The 12,964-nt window shown below is 71.3% G+C and overlaps 1 protein-coding gene across 17 annotated transcripts in view; it reads left to right on the top strand.

Annotated features, from left to right (window-relative positions):
- The window catches only part of PLEC (plectin), a 180,879-nt gene that overhangs the window by 94,961 nt on the left and 72,954 nt on the right, over positions 1–12,964 (top strand). For 4 of the 17 annotated variants that reach the window (XM_037891747.2, XM_043538892.1, XM_037891745.2 and 1 more), the window contains exon 1: positions 1,295–1,832. The exons of 9 other annotated variants lie outside the window; for them this stretch is intronic. In XM_037891747.2, the coding sequence (XP_037747675.1) occupies positions 1,310–1,832 (523 nt within the window). In that variant the 5' untranslated portion in view covers positions 1,295–1,309. Of the gene's footprint in view, positions 1–1,294; positions 1,833–7,392; positions 7,424–8,545; positions 8,687–12,964 lie in introns of those variants that run through there. 4 more of the 17 variants (XM_043538895.1, XM_037891756.2, XM_037891754.2 and 1 more) reach the window with 2 other exon arrangements.

Genomic DNA, 12,964 nt, shown 5'->3' with positions numbered 1-12,964 from the left:
GGGGTCTGGTGCTGCCAGTGGGGCCTCCACAAAGGGGCGTCCGAACTGCTCTGCGCAGAGATTGGCACTTCCCGTGTCCCCCAGGCATAGACTGGGGCGGGGCAGGGTAGATGGGGGTGCAGAACCTTTGCCTTGTGGGCCAGGAGGCCCTGGGTGCTGGCTCTAGGGCTGGGCCACGTAACCACCCCGGTGACCGGCTGGCTGCTCGCGAGGTGTCTCCCCAGGGTGCTGAGCCGGGCTTGGGGCGCTTTGCCCCCTTTGCTCCAGGGCGGCCGGCTGTGTGCTCGGCTGCAGGCAGGGAGTGGAGCCTAGCAGCTAGAGCAGGGGCTGGGCACCAGGATTCTGTTTCTGGCTCTGGCCTGCTGTGTGCTGCTGGGCAGGTCCTGTCCCCGCCCGGTGCCTCAGTTTCCCCTCAGTGCAGTGGTGACTCCTCCAGGGGGCTGTGTGGCTAGTGGGGTGCTGTGAGCACTGGCTGGGGGACTTGGTCAGTCTGGGCCCCACAGCCCGGGTGCTGTTTCCTGGCCTGTCAGCCCCAGAGAGCAACTCCTCTCCCACATGAAACGGGCTGGCATGGAAATGGTTAAAGCCGGCCAACGCCCTCCTTTCCTGGCCTCCCGGGCAGGGGGCCAGGAATGACTGGGATGTGCCTGCTGGGGGGCGGGGCCGGGGCCAGCCGGCTGGAGCCCACGGGGCCCAGAACCAGACAGGCTGCCCTGGGCGTGGAAATGCAGCCTGGCCTCTCACGTCCAGCCCCGCTGGCCCCATGCCCTTGTGCCCAGGCTCTGCCCCTCGCCGCGTGGGGAACTGGCCCCTGGCCGGATCCCCACGTTCCCGGCCGGACCCGTCTGACCCGTTCGCCTTTGCAGTTGTGTGCAGTGGAAAGCAAAGCGCTGGGTGCCTGCCCGCCCCCTCTCCCCCAGCCCCACGCTCCCCTCACCCCGCCCCACTTGTGGGAAACTGGAGGGGAAACTGTGATGAAACTCCTGGCCAGAGCAGAGCCGGCAAATCTGGCGGCTTCCTCTCTTCTCTTCTCCCCCCTCCCCCCGCCCTGTGGTCAGGAGGGTGTGCGGTGCCCGGGAGGGGCTGCTGGGTCCGCGCCCCCCCCATGCCCATATCCGCGTGTGTGTCACAGCCAGGGAGTGAGCGGGCATGCCCCCCCGTGCCTGAGCGGGGGTGGAGCTGCTGTCACTCGCCAGCGCGCGGCTGCTCCGGCTGCTCGGTCTGAGCCAGGCCGGGAGGGAGGCTGCTCCGGCTGCCTCTGCCGAGAGGGCTCCCCGCGCCGTGCCCCGCGCCCCGCGCCCCGCCCGCCATGGTGGCAGGGATGCTGATGCCGCTGGAGCGGCTGCAGGCCATCTACGAGCTGCTCTTCCGCGAGGGCGTGATGGTGGCCAAGAAGGACAAGCGGCCGCAGAGCTTCCACCCGCAGCTGCCCGGCGTCACCCACCTGCAGGTGATGCGGGCCATGGGCTCGCTCCGGTCGCGGGGCCTGGTGCGCGAGACCTTCGCCTGGCGCCACTGCTACTGGTACCTGACCAACGAGGGCGTCGCCCACCTGCGCCAGCACCTGCACCTGCCGCCCGAGATCGTGCCCGCCTCCCTGCAGCGCGCCCGCCGCCCCGCGGACATGGCCGCTCGGCGCCCCGCGGCGGGCCCCCGGGCGCAGACGGTCCCGGGCCTGGCCAGCTGCCCCCCCAAACGCCAGGCGGGCGGCGAGGAGGGCGGGGGCTCGCGCCAGGCGTACCGCAGGAGAGAGGAGACCCGGGAGCAGCACGTGGAGGCCGCCTCGGCGGGGGGAGTGTCCAGGCCGGCCCCGGGACCCAGCCCTGCCCCAGGTTAGCGACCCACCCCTCGCCGGAGGGGGCAGCGTGCTCTGGGGGGGGAGGGGGGGCGTGTGGGGGCGGGTCCTGCCCCCCGGAGGGAGCAGCGCTGGGCGGCCGGGGCAGCTGTGTTCATTCATTCGGGTGCGGGGGAGCCGGCAGCTGGAGAGCTGGCGCCGGCTCTGTTCGAGCCAGTGATGCTGGGGGGAGGGGGCATGGCCGTGGCCTCTCCTGGGGAGGGGGGGTCACCCTCCGCTGGGCCCTGGGGGGTGTCTGAATGCCGCGGGGGGGCGGGGCTTGGCAGAGCGGTGGGCATGGTGCCTGCCTTGGCCAGACCCGGGGCTGCCCTTAACCCTTTCCCAGCCAGTCTGTGCGAGGCGGGAGCTCTGGCTTGCCCCGATGGACAGCAGGCGGGCCTCCCACGCGCCCAGCCCCCCAGTCGGGCCTGGCTTGCCAACAGGTGCAGGGCCCCGTGCTGTCCTTGGCCATCGTTTCCCCGTCGTCCTCCGGCTGTTGCGGTCTGCTGCCAAGGTCAGAGGCGGCCCCAGGGAGAGGGACCCCGACTCTCCGCCTGTGGGGCCTGCTGCAGGCAGCGTCTGGGGAGAGCCCTAGGGGTGCCCCCAGGCCCAGGTCCTGTGGCGGTTGTGGGTCAGAGGCTTTGTCCGGCCTCCGTCCCGTCGGGCGTTTGGGCAGCGGGGGTCACGCAGCATGGGCTGCGGGTTGTGCCCCTCCCAGCAGTGGGTCCCTGCCCAGGGACTGCTCCCTGAGACTGCGCCCTCGGCCTGTGGGGGGCCAGGCTCACGCCGGGTAGGGGCCCCAAGCCAGGAGCCTGTGCGGAGTGGCTGGGGGATGGGCCGGGGCCGGTGGCTTGCCAGGTGTGCAGCCTGTCTGGGCTGGTGGGCTAATGCCACAGCCGGTCTGCAGGAGGGGGCACGGGCATCGGACCAGCCAGCGAGGGTGCTGCTCCGGGGCAGGGTCAGTGCTGGCCGGTGCCTGCTAGTCCTGCCTGTCCTCATGCTGGGGCTCCCGCCCCACCCAGCCGGCACCTGCCCCTGGCACTGCCCTGTGGGCGCATGGGGCAGGCTGCCCTCCCTGTGTAGGGCCCGTCGTGTGGGCTAGCTGCACCCCCCTCCGCCCCCCCGCCCCGGCTCCCGTCCAGCCAGCTCCCAGCCCTGTGGTGGGAGGGGAGGGGGCAGAGGCCATGGGGGACAAGGGCCTTCAGGGGACGGAGGAGGGGCAGGAGAGGGGTGTTCGCTTCTCAGGGTGGGCATCTGCCAGCCAGGGGCTGCAGTGGGGGGGGTGAGCGGCACGTTTGCACCACCTGGGGCTCGTCCCTGCCCGCCCGGAGCCTCGTCTGCGGCGCCCTGACCAGGCTGGTGTGGCCGCTGCGGGCGCTGGAGACCAGAGCCCACGTCCGAGTGCGGGGCCCAGGGCAGGCCCCCAGCTCTCTGGACGGGCCCCGATGGCCGGACAGCCTGTGCGGCGGGAGGGGCTGGGCTATGGGCCTGCGCCCAAAGGTGTGTGTGTGTGGGGGGGTGATCCCAGGTCCCTCCCCAGTTGCCCCCCACCCCCTACAGCCTGCTCCCAGCCACCTGCTGCTCTGCCCCGTGCCCGCCCGCGATCCCCTGGCCACGCAGCGGAGCCCAGGGGGACCCGTGGAGACGTGGCAGCAGGTCGCTGGAGGAGGGGGCTGGTGTCCTGCTGCCCCATCCCCCTCTTGCCCTCCCCGAGGCCCCGGCCCTGCTGCATGTGGGGTGACTCAGCCTTGCTGCTGGCCGAGCACCTCGGCTCCAAGTTTCCACCAGGAAACGCGCGGCGCTGGCCTGTTCCTGGGGCCTGAGTCAGCCGCAGCTCCTGGGCTGTGGCCTGGGGCTCCCGGCTCCCTGCCAGGCCAGCCTGGCCCCCATGTCCTGCGGGGGGGGCTGGGCGGGTCAGCTGGGCCTGCTGCTCCCCACCCGGCCCTGCCCCGGCTCTGGCAGGTAGCGCCCCGCCCTGCCCCGCAGCTGCTCTGCAGGGACAATGGGCTCATTGTCCAACAGCTGCCGGCGCAGGCGTCTTCCCCGCCACGCTGAGCCGCTCCCCAGGCGGGGCTGAGCCCCCCCCCCCCGCGCTGTCCTGCCCCACAGGCCTGGGCTCCGCCCCTCGGCTCTGCCCACGGCCCAGGGCTCCACCCCTCGCCCCCAGCTCTCTGTCCTGCCCCACGGCCCTGGGTCCACCCCTCGCCCCACGGCTCTGTCCACGGCCCTCAGTGCTGACCCATGGCCCTGCCCCCCCATGGCTGTGCTGTTAGCCCTTCGCCTGGCACTGTGCAGGCGGGCGCGCTGGGTGGGAAGGTTGCCGGGGGAGGGCAGCTGGGTCTCTACCCGCAGCCCATCTCCCTGATGGGGGAGGGGTGAGAGCGGGGCTAGAGCTGGCCTTCTCCGGGGGCCACGCAGGGCAGGGGGCTCCTTCATGCTCTCCCATAGCCCGGCCTTTGCAGGGGTGGGAGAGGGTCTCCGGCGTCTGGGACCCTCCAGCCCTGTTTTCATGGAGCGGAGGGGGTTCAGCGCGAGAGCCAGGGCCCCAGGGTCCGCTCCTTGCTGAGACCCCGGGGTGGGTCCAGGGCCAGAGGGCTCTGGGGTCAGGTGGGGAGAGGGCAAAGCGCCAGGCTTGGCACGGAGAGCTCCAGGACAGCTCGGGCGGGCGCTGCCCCAGGGTGGAGTCCCCTGGAAGGGGGCCAAACCACCGGCTCCAGCCCTCATCAACACCTCTGCCCAGCGCTGGGGGGTGAGCGCCCGCTGTGCCCAGCTGCCCCAGGCCCGTAGCAGCCGGGTCCTCAGCGGGTTGCTCCAGGTGCTGTAATTCCCACGCGCTGCCCTGGCTGGAGCCGCAGCAGGCCGAGGCCCCCCAGCCCGACACAGGCGCCGGAGCTGGGCATGTGAAAGCCCCCTGCGGCCCGTAGCCCGCGTTCCCCAGGCCGCTGGGCCGGAGCAGAGGGGCTGAATTGCCGATTGCCGCAGGAATCCTGGCCGCTCCTCTCGCAGCAGCTGGAGTACATTTGGAAGGCTGGGGCGGGAGACTGCGGGTGGGCTCCCGGCTGCCAGGCTTTGGCAAGAGGAAGAGGAGGGGAGGCCGAGCCCCTGGTGCATCCTGCGAGACAGGCGCTGAGCTCCCGGCGCTGCTGGGACTCGCTCTGGCAGGAGGGTGTGTGAGGAGCTGCTCCCGCTTCCGAGCTGAGCGGGAGCCCGAGCAGCTGCGCCGGGGTCTGCCTGGTCGCAGCCAGAGCCATGGACTGGGAGGATGGCAGGTATTTCATGGAAGACCTCATCCAGCAGGGCCAAGGTAGGAGCCTGGGGAGAGGGGGCCCTGCCCTGCCCCCAGCCTACGCCCCCTGGGCCTCAGTCCAAGCTCATCCTGGCTGCGTTGGTCTCTCCCTGCCTGTCCCAGCAGGCCCCCCCCCCCCCCGGCCTTGCAAAGTGCTGGGGCTGGGGTGGGCGGGTGCCACAGCCCTGCCCCCGTGGAGGGCCCAGGTGTGAAGGGAGTGGGGCTGGCAGAGCCCCTGCCCCGAGTGGCACAGTACAAGTGCCCTGGTGGGGGGCTGTGAATGGGGATGGGCCCTGGCCCCCCTGCCCCCCCTCCCGCCGTCTGACTGGGCTCCCGGTGATGGGCCTGACCTGTCTGTGGCTTTGGGCTGGGTGGAAGGAATTGCTCTGACCCAGGACGGGCAGGGGCGGGGGCGGGGCAGCACCCCCCAGCTCCTGCCCCCCAGCGCAGGCTCTGCAGCAGCCCTGACCCTGTGACTCTGACTGTCAGGATCTGGCTCTGCAACTTGAGGCTCTTCCCAGAGCCTGTTCCGGGGACCGAGGGATCCAGTTCCGGTTCTTCTCTTGTCCTCTGGTGAGTCAGTTGCAGTGAAACCCTGGGCTGGAGTTTGGTGCTCAGCTGGATTGGACTCTAGGGCATTGGGGTCCTGCCCCTGCTCCGGTCACCTGGTGCAGGGCTTGCTGGCAGCGCCCCCGCCTGGCCCTGCGCGTCCAGCCCCTGTGCAGGAGGCAGGTGGTGTCGAGCGCAGTCTGCGCTGTTTCCGCGGGGAGAAGGGCTCAGAGGGGGGCCGTTGCGGCGTCATGCCCTGAGCCCGCGCCGCGGCCGGCTGGGGGGGGCCCTGCAGGGTCCGAGCCCGGCGGCTGGGGGGCAGGGGCCGTGGGTGGCACTGGGCGGCGGTGTGACGTTGGGCGGGCACAGCAGTTAATGCCCTGCCCCTGCATGTGCTGGGTCCCCCAGCTGGAGGCCGGTGTGTTCCTGGGGGGCCTGCCCATCCAGGTGGCTCTGGTCACCCAGTGGCGGCTGGGCCTAGGGGCAGCAGGGGAGGTACCAGGAGGGGGTCAGAGGTGCTGTCTTGGCTGAGCCTCGCGGGAAGGAAGGTCAAAGCAGGCGCTGCTCCGAGCTGTCCGGCCCCTGGCAGGAGCGCAGCCGCTGGGATCGGCTGAGCCGTGCCTGGGGCCGTGGACGTGGATCCGGAGGGTGTGGGTGGGCTCAGGGCACTTCAGGGATGGAGGCATCTGCTGACACCATGCGCTGATGAGTGCCCCAGGGTGGGGTCAGGCAGGATGGTCCGCCAGGGAGATGCTGCTGTGGGATGAGCCCTAGAGCTGCCATCCCCGTGCCCGGACTGGGCAGGCATTGGCCTTGCACCTGCTGTGCCAGCATCCTCCCGAGATCCCCACCACCCCCTCACCTGCCCGGAGGCTAGCCGCTCCCCTGCTCGGGCACTAGGCCTGGGGCCTTGGGGCTGTTTGCTGTGGGGAGGTAACAAAGCAGTGAACCCTGCAAGGTCTGCCTTCCCCTGGGGCTCTGTCCTGCCCTCCCCTAGCACTTACACTCCAACCCCAGCGACCCGGACTGCAGGCCTGGCCGGGACCCCCCGTGCTGTGTGGGGCTGGCAGCACTGGGAAGGGGGTGGGATCCCGGTGTTGAGTACCCGCCGTGGGGAGGGCACTGTAGACAGGACCCAGAGCCCTGTGCCACGGGGCTACCTGTGTGCAGGGGGTGGGGCCGGCCATGCCTGTGACGTTCTGCCCCAGGCAGGTGCCAGCGCAGGTCGGGATGGTGCTGGCCCCAAGGCCCCTATTTCTGGCTTTGCCAGCTAATGCTGCACCGGGACCCCTTTGGCCTGCCAAGAGCTTGTCTGATGCGGCTGCCTGGCGGGTACGGGCACAGGCCAGCCGGGCGAGCGCTGTGACAGGACAAACGCGGGGTGGGACAGACCCCCAGGGAGGGGCCTAGGTGGGGCAGGCCTGCCGCAGGCCCTGGCAGAGCCCCTGTTTCCCATCTCTTGGGCGGCGGAGCCTGGGCCTGCGGGGCGGGAGATCTCCAGCCAGGGGGCTCTGGGGGGCTGCAGCCGGCCCCTCCTCCAGCCTGCCATGTCATGTTCTAACTCGGGAGGCATGACAGGTTGTGCGGAGATATTTATATCCCCGCTGCTCCCTCCCCTTCCCCATGGGCACAGGGCTGGCGGCACTGCAGCGGGGGCTCTGCAGCCTGCGTGTGGGCTCTGTGCGGCCGGCTCCTGCCCCCTCTGCCCCGTCCCGGGCCGTGGAGACGCTGCCTCCCCATGAAGATCGTGCCAGGTAGGGGCCCAGTGCCTCGCCCACGCGTGTGCCTGGCTCCTAGGCGCCGGCTGGGCTATTTCCACCACAGCAGTTTGGGCTATAAAAAGCCCCCTGCTGATGCCTGCTGTGAGTGATGGGTGCTGAGCTGTGGGGCAGCTGGGGCTGGCGGAGGGGCAGCAGGGTGCCCATACCTGCCCCTGGGGGGAGCTGGTGCTGGTGGCGAGGGGCGGGGGGGGGGGGGCAATCTTTGTTCCTAGCTCTGGCAGGGCCCTGCACCGTCCGGGGCTGGGGGGCCGGTTCAGCTGGATCTGGTGTGGGCCAGCGTGCGCAGTGAAGGGGATGGGCCCATGGGGGGTGAGCTGTGGGGCGCAGGGGGTGCCCTGTAAGAGGTAGCATTAGGGTGGGGGGTGCTGGGCTCCGGGCCGAGTGGTCCCAGACAGGGTGGGGTCCTGGTCCCCATGAGGGCACAGAGAGGGTCCCAGGTGGGGTGGGGGGCTCCCCCTGGAGGGTGCGGGGTGCTGGCTCCCTTCAGGGCAGGGGGTTCTGGCTGGGGGAGGGTGGGTGCTGGTCCCCCAGAGGGGTCCCCGTGGGGGGCGCTGGTCTCTGTGAGGGTCCGCGCGGGACGGGGGGGACGCTGGGGGTCTCGGCGGGGGGTCCTGGCCGGGGCGGCGCTGGTCCCCGGGCGGGCGGGGGGTCCCGTGGGGCGGGGGGTCCTGGCCGGGGCGGCGCTGGTCCCCGGGCGGGCGGGGGGTCCCGTGGGGCGGGGGGTCCTGGCCGGGGCGGCGCTGGTCCCCGGGCGGGCGGGGGGTCCCGTGGGGCGGGGGGTCCTGGCCGGGGCGGCGCTGGTCCCCGGGCGGGCTGGGGGTCCCGTGGGGCGGGGGGTCCTGGCCGGGGCGGCGCTGGTCCCCGGGCGGGCTGGGGGTCCCGTGGGGCGGGGGGTCCTGGCCGGGGCGGCGCTGGTCCCCGGGCGGGCGGGGGGGTCCCGTGGGGCGGGGGGTCCTGGCCGGGGCGGCGCTGGTCCCCGGGCGGGCGGGGGGTCCCGTGGGGCGGACCCGGGCGCCGCGGGGCGGGCCGAGCCGCGGGGCGGGGCGGGCCGGCGCAGGGGGCCGGGCCAGGAGGAGGCCGGGCAGGGTCCGTGGCCGGCCGGGCGGGCGCAGGGAGCCGCAGCCGGAGCTCGCCCCGCGGCCATGGACGCCCCCGCCGGCCCCTTCCCCTGGCTGGTGGCCGGGGCGCACGGGCTGGCGCTGCTGCTGGCCTGGCGCTGGCAGCGCCGCGCCCCAGGTGAGAGCGGCCGGGCCGAGCCGAGCCGAGCCGGGCCGGGCCGGGCGGGGCCGGGCTGTGGGCGGCCGCTTCCCCCGCCCGCCCCCTCCCCTCCAAACACGGGCACGTGTGCGCCGGCTTAACCCCTGCGTCACCGCCGGACTCCTGGGTCCTCTCCCGGCTGGGGCCGGGGGAGGCAGCGGGTCGGGGCCCTGGGACCGGGACTCCTGGGTTCTCTCCCGGCTCTGTCCCGGCTTGTTCTGTGACCACGGTGGGTCATTTCCTTCCCTAGGCCTCAGTTTCCCCAGAGCAGCGCGGGCTCTTGCCTTTGCCCTGCGAGGGCTCGGATCTCATTTCGAACGGCTTCTCCGCAGCTGTGTCGTGCCAGGCTGAGCGGGCAGAGGCAGCCCCGGTGCTGACTCCTCCTGCGGTGCGGGCGGCGGACCGGGCCCGTGTCTGGATCTGTGCCAGCGGCAGCGTGGGGCTGGGGCGTAGGCGGCGGTGCTGGCTGGGTGTGCGGGGAGCTGGTGCCAGGGCAGTGCAGGGCACCCAGGGAAGGGAAGAGGCTGCAGAGCCCCGGGGATGCTGTGGTCCCTGGAGAGGCTGGTGCCAAGCCGGGAACCGGCTGGGGACCGTTGTCCTGGCGTTGTTGGGCTTTGGGAGTAAACCGGGTGGGGCAGCAGCTGGCTCAGGATCTGCGGCATCACCTTGGAGATGCGCAGACCCCCGGTCCGCACGCCTGGTCCCGCTGCCCCAGCCAGACGGGCTTTCCCACGGAGCTCTTAAATGCCAGGGCTTTTCTGCGGGGGGAGGGAACGCGGTCTGTGCTCAGGGCCAAGCCCAGGGCCGAGGGGCTGTGCTCAGGGCCAAGCCCAGGGCCGAGGGGCTGTGCTCAGGGCCAAGCCCAGGGCCGAGGGGCTGTGCTCAGGTTGACTCTAGATCAGCAGCCCCAACTGCAGCGCTGCGCCGGTCTGGGGCTCTGCCCTGCCCGCTGTCCTCCCCAGAGGTCACTCCGTGGCAGCTGCTGGGTGTACAGAGTGTGTGATGTGATGGGGGTGGCTGGGCCCAGGACTCCCCCCATCGCTCTGGGCCCTGTCCAGGGCCCCTTTCGGCCTGGGTGAGCTGGGGATCAGGTGGCTCCGGCTCAAAGGCAGCAAGAGGCCTCTGTCCCTAGAGTGGCTTTGCCTCCTCTGCTCAGAAGGGGGGACTCCCTGGCGAATTCTCCCTTCAGCTGAGCCTGTGGGGTGCGGGCGAGCAGGGGGATGCTGCCCAGAGGGGGGACCAGGCGGGGTGTCCGGCTGAGCTTGGGGATCTCGTTGGCAGATGCTTCCCCGGCTGGATGTCTGTGGGGCTGGGCATTGCTGGACTGGTGTCGGGCTGGCCTGCCTCGCTGCCCCTGCATTGCTGGGCTGGCTTTGGCGGCTGCCCAGGGCCCGCTTGCTGCAGGGCTGGGCGCTGGAGGCCTTTGGTGACAGACAGGGTTGAGGGCTGCGATTCTGGGGCAGCTGTGTCAATAGGGGAGGAGATGCGGGGGGGTGGCTTGCTGGCAGGGCGCTCAGGGTGAGGCTGGCTGGGGGACGGGCTGCAGGCTCTGGGGACTGTCTCTGGGGACCCTGCGAGCTGCAGCTCCCTGGCTCCGGCCTGCCCGCGGGAGGGGGTGGGGTGTAGGTGTTCACAAGCAGCCCCTGGCGTCTCCAGCTGCCGCGCGGGTTCCCGAGTCCCAGCTGTTGAGGCTGGCAGGAGGGCTGCGCTGCCGAGGTTATTTTTATATGAAACTGATGCTGGTTCTCAGAACAGTTCCCCTCCCCCCTGCAGCTTTTGTCTTCTCTGTCCACTGCCCTGGCAGCTCCAGCATGGGGGCCATCCTGCCAAGCCCCCTGGTTACTCTAGGGCTGCCCCCCCATGGCGTCTTCCTTTCTCCCCTGCACCTTTGTGCCAGTGTCCTGGTGTTTACAGTACACTGGGCAGGGCTGGGACGGGGCGGGGTCGCTGTGAGTCGTACAAACACCGCCCCAGAGGCTGGAGTCTGCTTCCTCCTGGCAGAAATGGTGGGATCCCCATTGCGCCCCCTCTTCCTCCAGACCCCCTGGGCAGTGGGTCCCTCGGGGGTAGCTTGGGGGGATGACGCTGGACGGGAGCTGAGGGTTCCTGGCTTCCCTTCCCCGTAGCTGAGCCCTTGTGCACTGAGAGTGGGCCCCCGCCCTGCCCCATAGCTCTCCCTCTGACTGGTTGCAGGCTCTGGGGATGGGGCCGGAGCCAGGCACCTCGGGCTGCCGCTGGGTGCCGGGAGTGCTGAGCCGCCCTGTGGTGGCGCGTGCCCTGCCCCGGGTGCCTGCTGCGGCCCTGGGGGCTGCATTAGCCAGCAAGGGAACTAGCTGGTGCCGGATCCCCCCCCACCCCCCCGCCGTTTCCAGGGCGCTGGCTGCGGTTTCCGTGGAATCCGTGCAGGGCGTTCCGGGATGTCACGCTGCCTCATCTGGTGGCGGGCGCTGGCCCACGTTGCCATGGCAGCAGCCGCTCTGAGGGCCCACGCACCAGTGCTCAGGAAACCACAGGCTGGTGCTGCCCCCTTGCACGGGGGGGCTGGGGGGGCAGCTGCCGCTGCGCTGGGGGGGGAGCGGGGGGGGATCCGTCCCCCGGCAGCACCACGAGGGGCTCCGCCTCCCCAGGAATCCCCCCGGGCACCGTGACGGCAGGCGGGGGCCTGTTCCCGGGCAGAACAGGGGCCGACGTCCCGGGCACAGGGCCACGCCTGCTCAGAGGGCGTCTCGCGCCACCCTCCAGGCCAAGGTCGCACCTGCCAGGGCCTGTCATCTCGGAGGGGCTTTGGCAGAGTCCTGGAGCGGGACGGGGCTCATGTCTGTGCCCCCCGTCCCCGGCCCTCATGGGGACTGCAGGCCGCCTGGGACGGACCCCACAGCAGAAGGGGCTGGGCGTCCAGCCTTGGCCTGTGACGGCCTCCTCTCAGGCAGCCTGGTCTGTGCTCAGGACTCCTGGGTTCTCTGCTCAGCCCTGCTCCCGACACTGCCTGGGCTCCCGCCTGGCTCAGTCAGGGTTAATCACCCCCCCCACCCCCCGCCAGCAGCCACAGCCTGGGTGTGTCTGGGAGTGTGGGGGGCTGGGTGGGGTGAGCCCAGCCTCTTGCAGTATATGTCCCTGGAGCCATGGGGGAGCTGCCCTATGACGTCTGCAGAGCCCCACCCCACGTGGGGGTATTTTTAGCACCAGCGTCTGTTTGCATCCCATGGGGGGAGGCTGTTTGTCCTGGATACCAAATACCAGCCCTGGGCACGGTGTTGTAGCCCGCCCTCCCTGCCGTGGGGCGCAGGGCTGGGGGCTGTGGCTCAGGAGCTCTGCCCGCCCCCTAGTGCCTGAGCTGCTCCTGGCGCTGTGTCCGAGTGTCCTTGGCGCCTCTGGCCACTAAGCCCCATGCCCAGCAGCAGGGGCAGCTCCAGGGGTGCCCCAGCTCGCCCCAGTGGCGGCTGACCGTGGACCCGGTCCCCGCCTGCCTGGACATGGCTGACCCGAAAGGGCTGGGCTTGGCGCCAGGGGGCTGTGCTGGGGGGAGCTGTGCAGTAGCCTAATTCCCAGGCGCTGCTCTCGTCTGGCCCCAGGGCTCGTGCCGCCGGCCTGGGGCAGGGGGTCCGTCAATGCGCTGCCCACACCTGGAGCCCCCTGCTCACTTCGGCACAGGGCCCCTCTCCGTCTGCCCGCAGCTGGGGAGTGTGGAGGGGGAAGGGTAGCCGGAGCAGCCCCCAGCCCCATCGAGCCCTATGTCCGACAGCACCGGCATTGGCTGCGTCAGGGGAGGATGCAGGGCTCCCCGCAGCGGGCAGTTCTGGGACACCTGGCCCATGGGCAGCGTCGTGCACTGGCAGTGGCTGGCCCATGCCCTGCGGGTGGGGATCTCTGTCAGTCCCTTCGCTGAGGCTCATTCGCCATAAAACTGTCTGTTCTTTGCTGAGGCCTGCTACGCTCCCCACCTCGCTGGTGCACTGTGGCAGGGAGTTCCGCAGACGAATTGTGCCCGTGGGAGTGGTGGGGAGGATGTGTTGATGAGGTGGCGGGGGGCAGAAGGCTGGAGGGTTTGTTGATGGGTGGGGGAGGGAAATGCCGTAGCTAACAGCACGAGGCGGCTGTTGTTTGTTTGGGCTCTGCTCCCGTCTCTAAGGCTGGCTGGAGCCGCATGCGACAACGAAGGAAGGAGTGGCCGTTGTGGGCGGGGAGGGCCCCATGGGACTCTTGGGAACCCCTCTCCCTCCCCAGTCAGCTTTTCCACTAGCCCTCCCGTGGCCAGGG

Source organism: Chelonia mydas, chromosome 2 (genome assembly GCF_015237465.2).
Source record: "Chelonia mydas isolate rCheMyd1 chromosome 2, rCheMyd1.pri.v2, whole genome shotgun sequence".
NCBI lineage: Eukaryota > Metazoa > Chordata > Testudines > Cheloniidae > Chelonia > Chelonia mydas.
Note: the sequence above shows the minus strand (reverse complement) of the source record. Positions and strands in the feature narration are given on the sequence as shown.